Source organism: Lithobates pipiens, unplaced genomic scaffold, assembly GCF_037356315.1.
Source record: "Lithobates pipiens isolate NorthernLeopardFrog02 unplaced genomic scaffold, aLitPip1_a1.2 Scaffold_18, whole genome shotgun sequence".
NCBI classification, from domain to species: domain Eukaryota; kingdom Metazoa; phylum Chordata; class Amphibia; order Anura; family Ranidae; genus Lithobates; species Lithobates pipiens.
In genome coordinates, this window is record NW_027507758.1 from 172,696,147 (window position 1) to 172,713,194 (window position 17,048).

At 39.6% G+C, this 17,048-nt stretch overlaps 1 protein-coding gene across 11 annotated transcripts in view; it reads left to right on the forward strand.

Annotated features, from left to right (window-relative positions):
• UTRN (utrophin) overlaps nt 1-17,048 on the forward strand; it is a 945,243-nt gene that overhangs the window by 466,930 nt on the left and 461,265 nt on the right. The window contains exon 1 of one of the 11 annotated variants that reach the window (XM_077486413.1): nt 1,972-2,547. The exons of 9 other annotated variants lie outside the window; for them this stretch is intronic. In XM_077486413.1, coding sequence (XP_077342539.1) covers nt 2,404-2,547 — 144 coding nt within the window. In that variant the 5' untranslated portion in view covers nt 1,972-2,403. Of the gene's footprint in view, nt 1-1,971; nt 2,548-17,048 lie in introns of those variants that run through there. One more of the 11 variants, XM_077486414.1, reaches the window with a different exon arrangement.

The window sequence follows — 17,048 nt, forward strand, 5'->3', positions numbered from 1 at the left end:
ACAAGGGACAATGTTTCCCTCTTTATAAACATATAACATGACACTAATAGGTGCCTGCATATACCCGATGGATATCTTCATAAGCATCCCAAAAGTCCCAAAACTTAGAATGGCTTAGCGGTTATCACATGTACCTTGCAGCACTGCGGTACAGGGTTGGGATTCCAGTCAGGGCACTGTCTGCAAGGCATTTACATATTCACTCTGTTCTTGGGTGGCTTTCCTCCCACTGTCCAAAGATTTGCTGGTAGATTTTTGGCTCCTGTCTAAATTGGCTCTAGTATGCATGAGCTTAGATTTTAAGCTTCTTGAAGGCATAGAGTGATGTTGATGTACAATATGTAAAGCACTGCATAAATTGTCAGTGCTATAAAAATGGCTGTAGTAAATAGTAATATGTGGATCCCAACTTGCTCCAAAAGTTAAGTTCTAGCTTACTCCTAGCTCACCTGCCACATGTGAGTGGAAACAGTGGAAGAAACTAAAAAAAAAGAGATCAAACCATATTCAGATTTCAACTATAACTGCGGGGGAACCAACCCTTTAACATCTAGTGATTACACCTTGGTTACATATCTAATCTGCCTTGCATTTACCTACAAACCTTTATGTGTAACATAGAATAGGAATAAAGAAAGTGAAAGGGGAGTGTTTCTTATTTTATTTATTTATACACAGCTGTGTATTTTTTGTGTTTAAGCTTTTGTGAACTGTACGCCATGCTGTCACTTCCTTGGCACGATATGACCATAACAACTTGAGGTTTTTCAGTGCATACTAAGCAGTAGATCCTACCCAGCACTTTTCTTCATTAGCCCGGTGTGCTTACTGGAGTGTAGCAGTTACAAAGCTAAGTAAAAGCAGCTTTAATGCTCCCGCTGGATCAATCTGGTGCATCTGCTAGAGTGCCAGGTCAATGTTTGCTACATTTGTGAACAATTTCTGTTAGAATGCAACTAGTTCTTTTGTGGAGTTACTTTAGGCAAATGAATGCTCACAGACAATACTACAACTACTGAACTCTGTTTGTTAGACAAACTAGCATATCATCTATGAAGCTCTATCTAAATGATAAAGCTACACTCCATATGATTTCAATAATGAGTCAGTTTTGGATGAGATGAAGTCGAAGGCAAAGCTGAAATATCACTCTATTGAGGGTGATAAGGATCCTTTTAACTGGATCGTTAACCTGACCTGTGTATCAAACCCTGCAGATGTTTGTATCCAACGTTTTTATATCTATTACATATTTTGTATATGTATTTATTTATTTTTTTCCTTTAACACCTTTTATTTTCTCTCACTCCACCCTTTATTTGCTTTTATGATTTTCTAAACTTGAATTTTCTAACTGAAGCATTGTGATGAAGACTTCAGACAACAATATAGCACATGAATTGACTGACTTCCCTTGAACGGTTTGAGCCTTGGGCATGTGCCCATGCACCTCCGTGATATTGTTCTATAATAGATGCTTCTGTGAGCATCATTGTAACATGTAATACTTGGAAAGAGGCAACAGTCAACATTCCTAAACAATTCTACTTAGAGAAAATGAAATATAAAAACATAGAATATTCATAGGAAAGATAGTCTTGAATCGTTCAGCTTTCTACCTTTTTTGGACAAATTTTAGCATATAACATTATTTATTTGCTTCTCTGACATGTTTCTAGGAAGCAGTCAAGTGAAATCATGGGAGGGGGGATATAGAAGCAATCCTGAGTTCAGAGAGGAGTTTAACAGAACCATTATTTGTTAGTATATTTACTGAACTCATGTTTTCTTTCAGTCATGCACTCCCCTGCACTTTTCACTCTATTCCATCTTATGGCTATGTGTGATTAATTAGCATTTAACGTATGGCTGATGGAATTAGAGCAATTATCTCTCGGGTCTCCTCTGAAGATTTATCCCTGCCTGTTATTCACTCCTATGCAGCTGCATTCAGTCAGAGTCTAGCAGAGGGAGAAAGCACATCGTTCAGTAGAAGGGTGCAAGCATCTCTGCCTTTCTCTGCCCTTCAGTGTGGAATTAAATATATTTGCAGATCCATCATCGCAACACGGGGGGACTCTTCAGTGTGTTGTAGTCCTAATGTCTTCATCCTTAAAGTCACATCCTATTGAATGGATTTCAGTGGGGTAAACAAGCGTTTGGATAAGGCAGGCTGCTTCAGCTGCTGGCTCTAGCTGCCTTTTATAGAGCTGGGATATAAGGATTTAATATCAAGAAATCAAACTGAGGAGATGCTATCGACTTCTGTCTTTCCAAGCAGAGAGGACTTTGTACTCCTTAAAGCAATTTTTTGTCTTATATATTTGGAAGCGAGCATGCTCAGACAGCTGGCAAATGGTTGTCCAGTGACCAAGAGGGAATGATTGCCGCTTTTCATTTATAATGCAAATTCTGAGGTACCTCCAGAAGTGTGGCAAACTTAAAATGATGGCTGTCGTGAGAACATCTCTCCAGAAAGTTGTTGTTTTGTTGCATCACTTGCAAAGGATGGCAGTCTCTTCTCCTCGGTACCAGAAACTGTGCAAGGTAAGTTGGCCATGGGGGAGATGGTCCCTTCCTTGCCTGGTAGGATGCCAACTTTTAATGACATGAAAAGTGACCCAAACTTTTTTTTTGGTTTTTAATAGAAACAACACAGATCATTTGAGTTGTATGAATAATGCTTTTAACCCTATAGGCAGATACATGTCCTAATGTTATGTGAGGATATACTGTTCATCTTGCACAAATGAAAGATGTAATATGTCTGTTGTCAGCACTGTATATTATTAAGGGTCCCCTTAGCTTTTGGTTGTGTCATTGTTATCTATCAATGCCATAAATTGTTTGAATTGATTAATTGCCGCTTGCTAATTGAATATGGGAACTGGAATGGTTTGAGAAGTAAGTGCCCTAATAATATTGTGATTTGATTGTTGGTTGTTCTACTTTTTCTAGTCATTCGATGTTCTCTATGGTATGTTCTCTATGTATATCATACAGTATGTGGTCTGCAGGTGACATCAGACCTTTTCGCTTTTATCATACAGTATTTGTACAATATTCTGAGCCACTGTTTACTATGTGATTTTGAATAGTCCCTCCTATGATTGATTCTTTATGGAAATCAGTACTATATTTGGCACTGACAGTTGACTAGCCTGCATTCTCATTGAAGCTTGGGCTCATACATATGGATAGGACCTTAGTGTGATTTCATTATAGATGTTAGGAAATATTGTCCCTTCTACAGGGCTAAGCCAATCCTATTGTTTCAGTGGTATGCCTTTTAAATCGTGCATAGATATTGCGTTTTGTTTTTAGTTAGTGGTACCTGTAGATGTAGATCTAACAGGTTGTGTATTGTTGCTCAACCTGTAGAGTTTACCATGAATATACAATTGTATACACTATAATACAGGGGCTAACTGTCCTGAATCTGTATGAGTATGTATTCTGTAATAAACTTTACTTCTATAATAACATTACTTCTAAAATATGTCAATAGGTAAAATGGTTGTGTAGAGTGGTGGGTTTACAAATGGGTAGGAGGTGAGAATGAGGACAAAGTGCTGGGAGAAAATGCTGTGTGGTGATGAATTCCTGGAGGAGATGGTGGGAGGAAGTAATATTAGACATGCTAAGTTGGTTTTGGATATAGGACACTGGGGAGTCAATGATGAATTGTATGCGTCTTCTTTTTTGCCACTCCTGTCAAATGTTGATATCATTGGTCCTTGTTTGCTTTGTCCCTTGAAAGCAGCATAGATCGATATCCAGCAGGACATGAAACTTTTTTCTTTTATATGTCAGTAGTGTGATGTGAATGAATATTGTGTATTCTAATGTATGAATATCTGCTTCTAATCTGTATTATAATCAGCATATTTTATTTAGAGGAGCAGCTACATCCCTCAATAGGAGCCCATACATTCATACATCAATTTCTTTCTGTTCCTTCTGTGATATTATGAGGATGTGGAAAGGCTTTGAACACAATATCAACAGCTGTCTCTCCCTAAAGTTAGTTTCCTCTTCTTTGTGCCAACAGATGCACGTCAGTTTATTTCACTTTCTGAAATCATACCGCTTGTGCTATGCCAAAAGCAAGCAGTCTGTTATTGTGGCTTTATTATAGGGAGAGTTTTGCGAAGGAACATTTGATGAGTTGATCATACTTATTCCAACTATCATCTGCCTGGAACAAATTTAGAGAGAAGCACCTCTTGCCTTTCTTTAACTTACCAAGCACAGAATACACTTAAAATATATGTATATGAGGTTTATGTATTGCATTCACTTAGTGTTAGTTGATGACACGGATTTGAATTGCACGTTTTATTTGCACAGAAAAAATACATTCTACATTATGCAGCATGCTTTTTTTTTTTTTAAACAAACTTTCACAATCTTTCACCAAGGCGGCTGTTCTGCCGCTGTTAAAAGCATGTTTTTTTTTTATTTTGAAATTCCAAGACTCCAAGCACAGTGATCACTTGAAGTTGTTTGTTGTATGTGATTAGCTGCATTTACTTGCGTTTACATGCGGCTGCATTTAGCTGCGTTGGAACACTCTTGCCTTTTCTGATGTGCTTCCTGTTGTTTTTCTTTCCTTGTTGCTGCTGCTATCCGCAGGAGAAATAGTACACTGCGATTACCTGCGATTTTGTGCAGATAGCTGCAATAAATCAGTCCTGGACGCCATCAAATAAATTTTTTCTAACCGCACAAAGCCCCATGTAACAAAACTGTTGCTAAATGCAGTGTGAGAATGGAGCCATAGGAAAGCATTGTCTAAGTTTAGCTGCGGTAGATGACTTGATCTATCCACAGCTGAATTCTATCCGCCCGTGTGAAAGGGGCCTTGGGGTTTGCATGCATGCAAGTGTCATTGCACATATGTAAATAGGCTTGCTCTGTAAATGTAAAGAACTTTCTAGGGAATTGTTGTTTCCCTTCCTAGAGTGGCCCGTTTAGATCATTTTAATGCATTTGTCATGACGCATCATAGAAAAAAAAAATATATCATTTTTTTCCTATCTGGGCAATGTATGATATGCACACCATGCTGAATATATAGAGCTTGTGTATGATGCATTAAGGTACATTAAATGAGCTCTCTCGGTAATGACTTCTTTAGTAATACAAAGTCAATGAAAGTATTCACTAATGGGGTAGATCTAGGAAATGCCAGTGTGAAAATGTCCATTAAAGAGTTCCATTTTGGTTTGTTTCACTAATGTTTAACAAAATTACCTTTGTTTATAAATGAAGACAGTGACATTTTAGATTCCACTCTCCAATTTAAAGTGTTTAACCCCTATCTTCACATTTGGATACTGGCCATAATCATCAACAGTCGATAATGGCTGAAAATGTTCAACCTACCTGAATATCTCGAAGTGTTGCACAATGATGCCAAAATAATTAGTATAATTTAAAAACAACCTTAAAGCGAAGTTCCACCCAGAAGTGGAACTTCCGCTCATTTGTCTCTCTTTCGGGGGGGGGGGGGGGGGGAGTGGATACCTGTCTTTGTCCACTTCCGGGGAGTCTGGGCTGGGGCAAATTACATCACAGCTCGGCTCCCTGCTCCTTCCCCCGCCCCGGGCCAGTAGGAGAGTGCAGCGGTGCCTCGGACATGCACAGTAGAGAACCCTCATGAAGCCGTAATGCTACACTGCTTGGTTCCCTTACCTGCATTGGTGGCGGCAGCATCCGACATCTGATGGAAACATCTATTCATATAACATTTATTAAAAGACAGCAGCTGCAGTATGTTTTGCTGCTGGCTTTTAATTTTGCAGGGATGGGCAGATTTCCCCTTTAAGCTGGTCAAATCCATGAAATGACTGGAGCCTGAAACCTGTCATTTAGTTTGGAGAATGGTTAGCGGTTCTGTGGAGTATTTAAAGACACACATTTGTCTACTGCTATTTGAGGAAAAGGTTGTTGGCCTTCTTCAATCAAACCTGTACAAAACAGTAGGTTTGCTTAATGACCTCCCCAAGAATCACCTCCTGCATGGCAGGAGAAAATAACTGGTACTTTCCCTTATAGAAGAATATGTGATTCACGCCACTTCATCTAACACAACATTGTTGGTGCTTGGTCCAGCACTGTCACATGAGCACAGTCCTCAGCCCTGTATAGTTTCCTAATAAAGCAACCTGGAGTTTCCACAAGGTTTACTTTGCTTGATTCTGACAAGTGAATATAGTAGCCAGGAAGCAAGGGAAAGTTGAGTTTATACTGCTTTAAAGAGGACATTAAAGCAAATTGTTGCATGGTCAAAATATGGCTTTGCTTTAAAGTATAATTAAAGGCAAAACTTTTTTTTTTATTTGGATAGAGTGAGGATGGGTTAGAATCATGGTCAGTTTTGGATTGCTGTCTGTGTCCCTATTAACAAATTCACTCTCTCTAATTGTCCGGAGCACCAGCCACCGGGAATGAAAGTGAGGGTAAATTAAAAATTTTGAGTTGCCACCAGAAGAGCAAATCTTCCAATGGTGACACTTGTTATATGACAACTAGGTGATTTCCCTATCATTAAAAATTCTCGCAAATCTCACTGATGAGACAGATGGCAAATAAAAAAAACTGACAGCAGTTCCTGACTCTGGCCAAAATGAAGAGTTTTGTCTTTAGGCATAATATAAGACTGAACTCCAGGTTTGGATTTTACCTCATAGTTAAATTGATTCAACTTGGACCAATGCAAGTATACATATTCCATACTTGTGAGACCGCTGTGGAAGGAGAGAATCAATGTATTAGTCCCCACTACTGCAGTGATTGCGCTGATATTTTAGGTCCCGTGCCAAATTGTTGCGCCCCTGTATAGTAAACACAGGGGGTGCTCACTTGGAATGGCCACCATTCACCTTGTGCCTTGCATTTTTTTCAATAAACAAACTAGTTTCTTTTCCTCTTACTGCAGTTTAGGGAACAGTGTGAAGAGTTTTCAGTGAAACAAATCTTACAGTTTTGGATAGAAGAAATTATGGAAATGATGATGCCTGTGTGTTGGTGCTGATGGTTTCTAATCTGGCACATGTCTGGTTATCTGCTATAGGACTAGTGTAGATGCTGCAGGTTGTCAAGGACATTCTGTTTGTGTATGAGATTTGTTTGAAATGTTTCTCAGCTTATACTAAGTTCCTTCACAGGTGCTTCTGACTTTTATCTGATCACTTTCTAAACTGCATTAAGCATCCTTAAATCTGAACTCCAGGAATCCATTCACTTTGTAAAATATGCTGGCTAACTATAGGTTATGTCTAAAGAGGTACATGTCAGCTCGTGGACTTATCTCTTTAATTTACAGTTTACATTTTTACTGAGCAGCGGAAACAGAGTTATTGATGTACTACTTGTGGTCCGATGCTGGACCTTCTGATCTCAGCTTCAGCAACTGCAGAGTCACATGCAGCTGCTGTACTCACCCCTCCCCTCCTCCTGCCCAATTACAGAGCATTATGTATTATGTGGACCCAGTCACAAAATACAAAGCCTTCTGTGAATGGACAGCTAGTGGGGGGCGGGGGGGGGGAATGCTTGTGCATGCAAAGACAGAAATGTCAGAGCTCTGGGAGTATAGCGATAGCTGTACTCCAGACACTCTGTAGAACTGTAATGCCGTGTACACACGCCCAGAATTTCTGATGGAAACAGTCCCTTGGGAGCTTTTTAACGGATTTTCCGACCCTGTGTATGCCCATCTGTCTGTTGGCATTTCCGACGGTCTTTAGATTGAGAGCCTGTTCTTAATTTTTCCAATGGAAAACCTTTCTATTGGATTTTTCAATCGTGTGTATGCAATTCCGACACGCAAAATTCCGACGTATGCTCGGAAACAATTTGACACATGCTCAGAAGCATTAAACTCCCCTTTTATAGTGCCGTTGAACGTGTTGTATGTCGCGGTGTTATTGACCGCCAGAATTTGGTGTGACCGTGTGTAGGCAAGACAGTTTGAGCGAAATTCCGATGGGAAAACCATCAGAGCTTTTTCTGACGAGAATTACGATTGTGTGTAACTGAATTCCTGAAGTTTAGGTGTTTTGCATTCCCACTGGAAAGAAAAACACTGCCTTATTATGTAAGATCTATTATGAGTGACATAATTATTCCTTTTCCAAGATCTCAATTCACCCCTTATGTAAAATATTTGGTAGAATGACTTTAAGCAGGATAGGAACTTTAGGGACAGTAGATAGAGTGGTGGAAGAAGCTGTCACCACTCATCAATCTATGTCCTATTATTGTAACTTAGAAGCAGAAAAACAAAATGACTCTATAGCTAGAGTTACCAGACTACTGGAGGATTTAAAGTTTGTTCAAAAAAAGAATAGGGGCTTAATGGTTAGCACTGTAGTCTTCGAGGGCTGAGACCCTGGGTTTCACACCAGGTACAGTATCTTCATGGAGTTTGTATGCTCATTTGAGATTTGTTGGGTTCTTTCTGTTGGCTCCTACAATCAAAAAATGTTGTGGAAGGCTAACAAACTGTTGTTCAAACATGGCCAAATATTCTATAACAGTGGTGGGGAAGTCATATTGTGGGTACATTTCTTTATTCCACATAATTGGTTCACCAAAATTAACACAGAGCCAGCCTTTGGAAAAGCCAAATAAAGGATCTGGTCTGCAGGCTGCTCCTTTTTCAACATTTTGCATCTTTTTCTTTACTTTGTACTTCAAAGCTTGTCTTTTAATCAGAGCGGGTGTAAATACATAGACAATATAGAACTATATACTAATAATTCAGTAATAAAATTGCTGTATTGCTTTAAATTACTATTCTGCAAAAAAAAAAAAAAAAAAAACAACAACTCATCAGTACGTGCAATACATACATTTAAAGAAAAAAATAATAATAATTTTGCCATTTTCTTAATGGAGAATGAAAACCGAAGGACTGGCTGCAGCTTTATTAGTAATATTGTTGAATTCCAGTAGATGGCACCCTTAGGTAGTGCCAGAGCCTTTGAGATGGAGAGTTATTTCTGTTAGCAAAAATCACTCATAGTAGATCATGATTGCGATCCTTCCCTCCCCACTTCAGTCTTTTATTTTCCTATAGGTGAATGCAAATGAGTGTAAAACTCTGAGAACATGACTTGTCATCTTTCTTTCAATATTCTGCGGGGGGCGAGATTGTTCTTAGCATCCTGCCCAACACACTGTAACCCTTGAGGGATTTCTTTCGTCCTAGTTAAGCGGTTGAATGAAGGCAAGCAAAAAGAAAAATCAATGTTGAAAAAAAACATTTAAAAGTGTAAATACTTCAGCTTGCTGCCTTTGGAAGTGCAGATACGTATTTTTTTCCAGAAATTTTATATATGTGTCTATAAATGTACTTCATACAATTTAGCAGTATGTAAGGCTTTGTTCTTATTCTGGAATGTGGTAAAATTGCTGCAAAACTCACAACATGCGCTTGGATGCCATTATTACCCCAAATGCTCAGAAGGCGGGCATTTTGTAGTTCGACAAAACATGTGAAAAAAAGCTCAAAACTGTGCTTTCGAAAAACGTGCCAGAGTGTGCTACAAAATTAGGTAAAGGAGCTACTTGGGTGTCTTTTTGCAGCAGAGAGCAGCCTGTTCTAAAAATGTGGCAAGAGACATATATTTAAAAAAAGCTAAAACTGTTCACATCCGCTGTCTCTAGATGTGAACAGGGCCTTATACAAGTACAGTTATTGTTTGCAAATATGTGACACCCCATTCATACTTGTGCGACTTGTCATTGGACATCAGAGTCGCATTACAAGCTGTACCCCATGTTTTCCAATGATAATTGTTCATATATGTGTGACTTAAAATTGCAAGGACTTCAAAGTAGTTCATGCACAACTTTGATCTGACTTTCATGCAACTTGAAGGCCATAGACTTCAGTGTCAACCCTCAAATTGCATGAAAGGGATACCTGAATGTTTTACATGAAATATTGGGTCTGACTTTGCAGAGGGACAACAAATCACTTCCAAGTTTCCTTGAAGTTGCACTCCAAAGTTGCCCAACTTTGGAGTTGTAAACGTGTGAATGGACCCTAAGTGCCTATACATAATTCTGAATAGTTCTCCCTGAACTTCATCTAAACTTTAGACAGGCATTTGCTAGCACTGTTACCTTAGTGGTTGCTGGGGGGGGGGGGGGTCTAGATTGAATATGAGTATTGCAACAAAAGCTGTTTTTTTTTTTGTTATATTTTAATCGGGATATATGACCATATGTCATAGAATCGGGCTTTTCCTCTCCGTTGTTTAAAGAAAACTGTCACAAAGGGATGTAGGCTGCCATTAGCTTGGCTTCTGGAAATGCTAGTTCCCCGGCTGTCATGTTAATGCTTTCGTTTTGGTTCTTGCCCTTCTAGAATGAGAGAATTTCAAACTTTTCTCTGATTCTTATTTATTACAAAAGTCCAAACACAAGGAGACAGTATGCTGGGTTCAGATTTTTTAAGGGTCACTGAAATTGTCACTGAGCACACTTGCCTGGTTCAGCATCACTTCACAAAATGGGGCCTACCCTCGGGAAAAGTGGAAAAAACCCAGAGTTCAGAATCTACACACATACAATCCAAGAAGAGCGCCAAAAAATGTCAAAGAATCCAAGGTAATGTAATCATAAAATTGATTCATAGCAGAATAAAGCCAGTACATTGTGGGGGCCAAACACACTCCCCCTTCATCAGGTCTTAAGAATTCTGACTGTGCTTAAGGGCTGAGTTCACCTTTAAAGTGATTGTAAAGTTGTGTAAAAAAAAAAAACATAAGAAACATGTTATACTTACCTCCTCTGTGCAGTTGATTTTGCACAGATCCTCTTCATGGGTCCCTCCCTCCTGTCAAGTGTCGCCACAGCAAGCAACTTGCTATGGGGGCACCCGAGCCGAGTCACAGCTCCCTGTGTCCATTCAGTAATGGAGCCCAAACCCTGTCCCACCCCTTCTCTCCCCTGATTGGCCAATGGTGCCGCTTCTGTGTCTCAGCCAATCAGGAGTATTGTACCTCCGATATGGGCAGGTAGTTAATAAAGTCCAGGAAGATCAATGAATTACGAGGACACTCACCAGAAAACTACAATTGGTCAATCACAATGGCTGACAGTAGTTGTAGTTCATTCATTACCAGAACTCTGTGAATGAATAACATGGCTGTATGAGCCTAAACTAACTTATTCTTTTAGGCTTTTTTCCCCTTATCTTGGAAACCAAGCCTGGTCACCTAATACCCTATTCAGGCCCCATGTGGAACAAATGTTGATCCAGTGCTACAATATTCCTTTAAGAGCCCCAGTCCTGTATACTCTCCTCTACTAACGTCCACCTTTTCCTCACCATGATGGACCAGATGCACAAGCTAGAAACTAGAGTGATTATGTCTTTTGACCCTATGGACTTATAGTTGCATCAGTTAGGTTGCTGTTGGCATTTAAAAGTGATTAGGTAAAAACTATATTAGAATATAACAAATCAGCAATTTGTGGTTCAGTGTGGCATAGAAGAAGATCTTTGACTGCAGAAGAAACGACTGGGATATCAATAGGCTGTGATGTGTGGCAGGACTAAATGGATCACAGAACTGTCTGAAATTCATTTTAATATTTTGGCAGGTAAAACATTCCCATAAATGTATTTAAATTATGTTCATCGGTATGCCTAGAGTACCTTTTATTTATTATTGCCTAACTCTGGGAGAATGTGGACCTCTGAGGTCTGAGTTAGACAGCAGTGGTATATTTACTGAAAGTGACCATTAATTAGTGAGAATATAAGTTCCACAACTTTCTAACCATCCTAGCTGATCTAACTATGGGTGACACTTTACATCTTTAATTTAACATAAAATGTCTATAGATAATGTTCATCCAATAGTGCAGTCAGTGCTTCACATCAGTAATACTATATTTATTGGCTTTTATGTGTTTCTGTTCTGAGGTTTTGGGACTATTTAAAATGAAGCAATAAATATTGCCATTACCCTGTTCTTGTCTGTCTTGAATTTGCTTTGTGTTTTGGTGCTTTACCCACAGTTTTGGCTGGAAGACAATAAATAGTATGGAGAAGCCATCTATATCTACTTCAGTAAGTAATCTAGTCACTAAAGAGTCTCCCTCTGCTATGACTTAATGCCTGGCCTTCTGTCCCCTGTATAACTCATCTATTGCTTTGCTGTACAAAGAAGAGTTATAGGTAATGAGGTTGGTTGTGAATCATAATATACTACTAGAGCATCAGTGGCTAGTCACAAAGTCACTGAGAGGGCACCATAACATAGAAACAGCCTGTCCCAAGCAAGATATTTAGGATCAGCGGAATATTTCCAGAATCTGATGTACAGTATAATAAAAAAATGTCTTCTGTGGTTGTAATGCTTTATTACTTACTATCTGCAACCAGTGTTACAAGAATGTGCTGTACCAGTGATAATATGATCACATTATTACATAAGGAGATAATATCCGTATTATGTCATTTGTAGCAAAAAAAAAAAAAAAAAAACATTACAATTTGCGCTACATCAACAATACATTTTTAGGACACGTATTTAAGAGAACTGTTTTCATAAGGTCAAAGCAGCACTGATACACACAGGTTCAACAGACATACAATTTACAAGTCACTCTAAACTCTGGTATAAAAAAAAAAAAAAAAACGTATCAAGTACGTATTCTTAAAGGATAAGTTCACATTTGTATACAAAATAATAAACACATATCTTTTTGCAGGTGAAAAATGTGTATTTATTTATTTATTACTTTTTCTATTAGGAGCCAATAAAGCATTACACCAATGATCAGAAGATCACTGTCAGTGCATCTGCTTAACCGTACATCTCGACTTGTAGTTCGTTCATAAACAGAGGTCTGTGTATGAATGTATGAATGATGCGGTTGTGTTGGAGTTTCAAAAACTGACAGCTAGTATCGGAAACTCCTCCCTGTACTGCTGCCACTGGGGGTTGGGAAGTTGCAGCTGCAGCACTGGGTACATGTTGCCCATTCCACCCCATGATCGGGTGGAATGTGTAACATGTTTCCAAAGGTGAACTTATCCTTTAAAAAAATAAATACTTTCTATTAGAGGGTGGTGCTATGTTCATTCTCTGAAGTCCCCCTGTATGAAAGATCGCAGCCACCCTCTCTTGCTCGCTCCCAAGATGGACTAGGGCAGTGATGGTGATCCTTGGCACCCCAGATGTTTTGGAACTACATTTGCCATGATGCTCATGCACTGTGCAGTGTAGTTGAGCATCATGGCAATTGTAGTTTCTAAACATCTGGAGGGCCAAGGTTCGCTATCACTGAACTAAGTAAGGACTGTGTACTATGGACTGTTGGATTTGTAGTGTGCATGGAGCAGTGCACATGATCACAACCAACTCACACTGCTCATTCCAAACAAATGGAAGGAAGGTGGGAAAGGAGAGCTTTAGAAACCCTTACAAGGATGCAGAAAAACGCAGTAACAATCTGTTTTATGAAAAAATTTATATCATGGCCATTAAGTAGTGAATGTGTATGAATTATAATTTTTGGAAACTATGGATATTGTTTAGTATTGGATTAATCCAAGTCACCACCAAGAAATCCTGTGCAAGTATCCCCTATTAAAAGCCTATGTGGATCATTAAGGGAAAGTCAGTGGCTTCTTTCTGCAGGAGCTGTGGTCAGTATGATTAGCATGGCTCCATCCATTACTACAGATGAGAATGACTATTTGTGATTCATAAGCTTATCCAAATCCCTTCCCTGGACCAAAACTAATGTTATCACAGGGTGGAGGGTATTACACGTCAGGACCATCATCCACTTGGTATAATGCTAGTGAAACCAACACATTTTTATGAGTAGCTTGACACAGTTCCCTACACACAGCTAATGTGTAAGGTAAAGTCTACAGGCCTGGGAAAATCAGTTTGTAAATGGATAGAAACTTGGCTAAAATATCATATTCATGGAGTAGTGGTTATTGATTCATACTCTGAACGGTCTAGGGTTGTTAGTGGTGTACCCAAAGGTTCAGTGTTGAGACACTTACTTTTTAATATATTTATAAATGATATAGGGTCTCCGATTAAAAGTACCATTTCAGACTTTGCAGATGACACCAAGCTATGCAGTGGAAGGAATAATGTCCTTATAGGATTTCTCCAATTTACGACCTCAATGCACTGTTCAGTTGTGCAACTATGTGGCAAATGAGGTTTAGTGTTGATAAATGTAAAGTTATGCATTTTGGGACTAAGAATATGCATGCATCATACATACTAGGGGGAGTACACCTAGGGAAATCAGTGGTGGAGAAGGATCTGGGCGTTCCTGGTAGATCATAAGATGAATAATAACATGCAATGCCAAGCTTCAGTTTCCAAAGCGAGCACAATCCTTTCTTGTATTAAGAGAGGTATGGATTCCAGAGAGCGAGAGAGAGAGAGAGAGAGATGTCATTTTGCCCCTGTACAAATCATTAGTAAGATCTCATTTGGCATATGTAGTTTTGGGCACCAGTTCACAAAAAGGTTATTGGGGAACTGGAGAAAGTGCAGACAACCAACCAAACTGATAAGAGGCATGGAGGGGCTCAGCTATGAGGAAAGATTAGAGGAACTGATTTTTCTCTTGAGAAGATGAGATTAAGGGGGAATGTGATCAACATGTATAAATATATAAGTGATCCATATAGTGACCTTGGTGTTGAATTATTCACTTTAAGGTCATCCACAGAGGACAAGCGGGCACTATTTATGTCTGGAAGAAAGGAGATTTAATCTCCAAATATGAAAAGGCTTCTTCACAGTAAAAGCTGTAAAAATCTTGAATAGACTCCCTCAAGAGCTGGTTCTGTCCAGCTCAGTAAGTTGCTTAAAAAAGGCCTGGCTTCTTCCCTAAATGTACATAATATAACTGGATACTAATAAGTTGATCCAGGGAAAATCCAATTGCCTCTTGAGGGATCGGGAAGGAATTTCTTTCCCTGCTAGAGCAAATTGGATCATGCTTTGCTGTTTTTTTTTTTGCCTTCCTTTGGATCAACTGTGGGTATAGAATTGTATATATGGGATTGTATTTGTTTTTCTTTTATTAGTTGAACTGGATTGACTTGTGCTTTTTTTCAACCAGAGTGACTATGTAACTTTGTAGATAAAATCCAGCTCTGATGTCGTGGAGTGTCCTTGTTCTAAACATGATGATGTGCAGGCGTGCCATAGTTATCCTCCTATGTCCTGTTATTGTGTGCCTCTATGGATTTATACTTGCTTTGCTATTTCTGTCATGTATTAATAATGCAGCTTCCTGTATCATTTTTTTAGATTGTGAACAGCATTATGAGAAATGGATCAGTGTGAGCTTATGGTATTAACAATTCCTGTTGTGTGTGATGCTTCTTGACTGACCCCATTTAACAGCAAAGCTAATGGACTTGATGCTGATCTCAATTTTCTAAATCACTGTCAGATGCATTCTGACCTCCTTGACTATATCCCCACCCCCATCCTTTAGCCCACTTATCACTGCTTATGTAGCTCATTTTTATGACCTTATGTTTTTTTTCATTCTTCCTTTAACCTACCCATGAATATTAGAAAGTGGTATGAAGAAACCGGCAGTTTTGAGTCACATTTGTTCATACATAAAATCCTTTTTACTTTATTTTTAGGTGTGGGGAAGGGTGTAAATGCAGCCTGCCTGACCATAGAGGATTTTTCTCTTGCCTTTCTTACAACCAACACCTGGTCAAGGGGAAATTTAAGTGAGAAACAAACAGCAATATGATAATGGCCGAGGTTCTAGTCCTTCACTCTATCAGAAAATTAATTGAAGTGTTCCTGTTAGGATATTTCCCCTCACTTCCTGTTATGAATGCAAACTGTTGAATGTACAGGAAGTGTCAGGATTTTCTCTACCTTTCTATTTTGTGTTACTTGGCAATGTAAAGAGAAATCTCATAAAAGGGGCACAGCAATGAAAAGTTACCAGAGGCTCTAACTCTTCCACATTACGTGCAAGATAGTAAATATCTTGGCTGGATTTGAGTGTTTATTTTAATTAAAAAAAAATTATATATATATATATATATCTTTACAATTACTGTACTAACATGGTATATTTACCTGCTCTGTGTAATGTGTGTGCATCCAATGAGATACGGCCTGGCCCTGCCCCCCCCCCCCCATCACAAGTTTGACTGACAGCAGCAGGAGCCAATTGCTCCTGCGTCTGCCAAGCCTCCTGTGAGAAGAGTGGAGAGGAGAGCAACACTGCTGCAAATAGGCATAGCACTGGATCGAGATGGGGCTCAGATAGTATTCTGGGGGTGGGCTGGGGGAGCTGTCATAACAACGTTTTTTTTTTTTTACCTTAATGCAGACAATGGATTAAGATAAAAAAAAGAAAAAAAGTTTGCCTTTAGAACCACGTTAAACCCTGTGGGGAAAAAAAATAATGTAGCTAATAACTAATAAAATCCCCTGTTTGCTGTGACCTTTTTTGATCCACTCTGTCATTTACAATTAGCCATGAGAAATGTGGTCATCCTTAAGCGGAGGTCCACCCTAAAGTGGACCTTCCGCTCATCGGAACCCTCCCCCCCTCCGGTGCCACAATCGGCACATTTCAGGGGGGAGGGGGGTGCAGTTACCTGGATAATCCAGGTAACTGCACCCACTTCCGGGATAGCTCTCTGCGGAAAGGGGCGTAACTTACGCCCCTTTCCGCAAGTGCCCGCCCCTTCCCGCAAGTGCCCTGCTGCCTGCTGGGAAACACACAGATCCCAGAGGCAGCGGGGAGCGTCCTTATTGCGCAGCGCGATTCACGCATGCGCAGTAGGGAACCGGGAAATGAAGCCGAAAGGCTCCATTTCCTGATTCCCATACCCAAGATGGTGGCGGCAGGACCCGACAGGCGACCTAGAGATCGGCTTCGGGTGCCGACATCGCGGGCGCGCTGGACAGGTAAGTGTCACTATTTTAAAAGTCAGCAGCTGCAGTATTTGTAGCTGCTGGCTTTTAAAAAAAAAAAACGCGGAGTCCCGG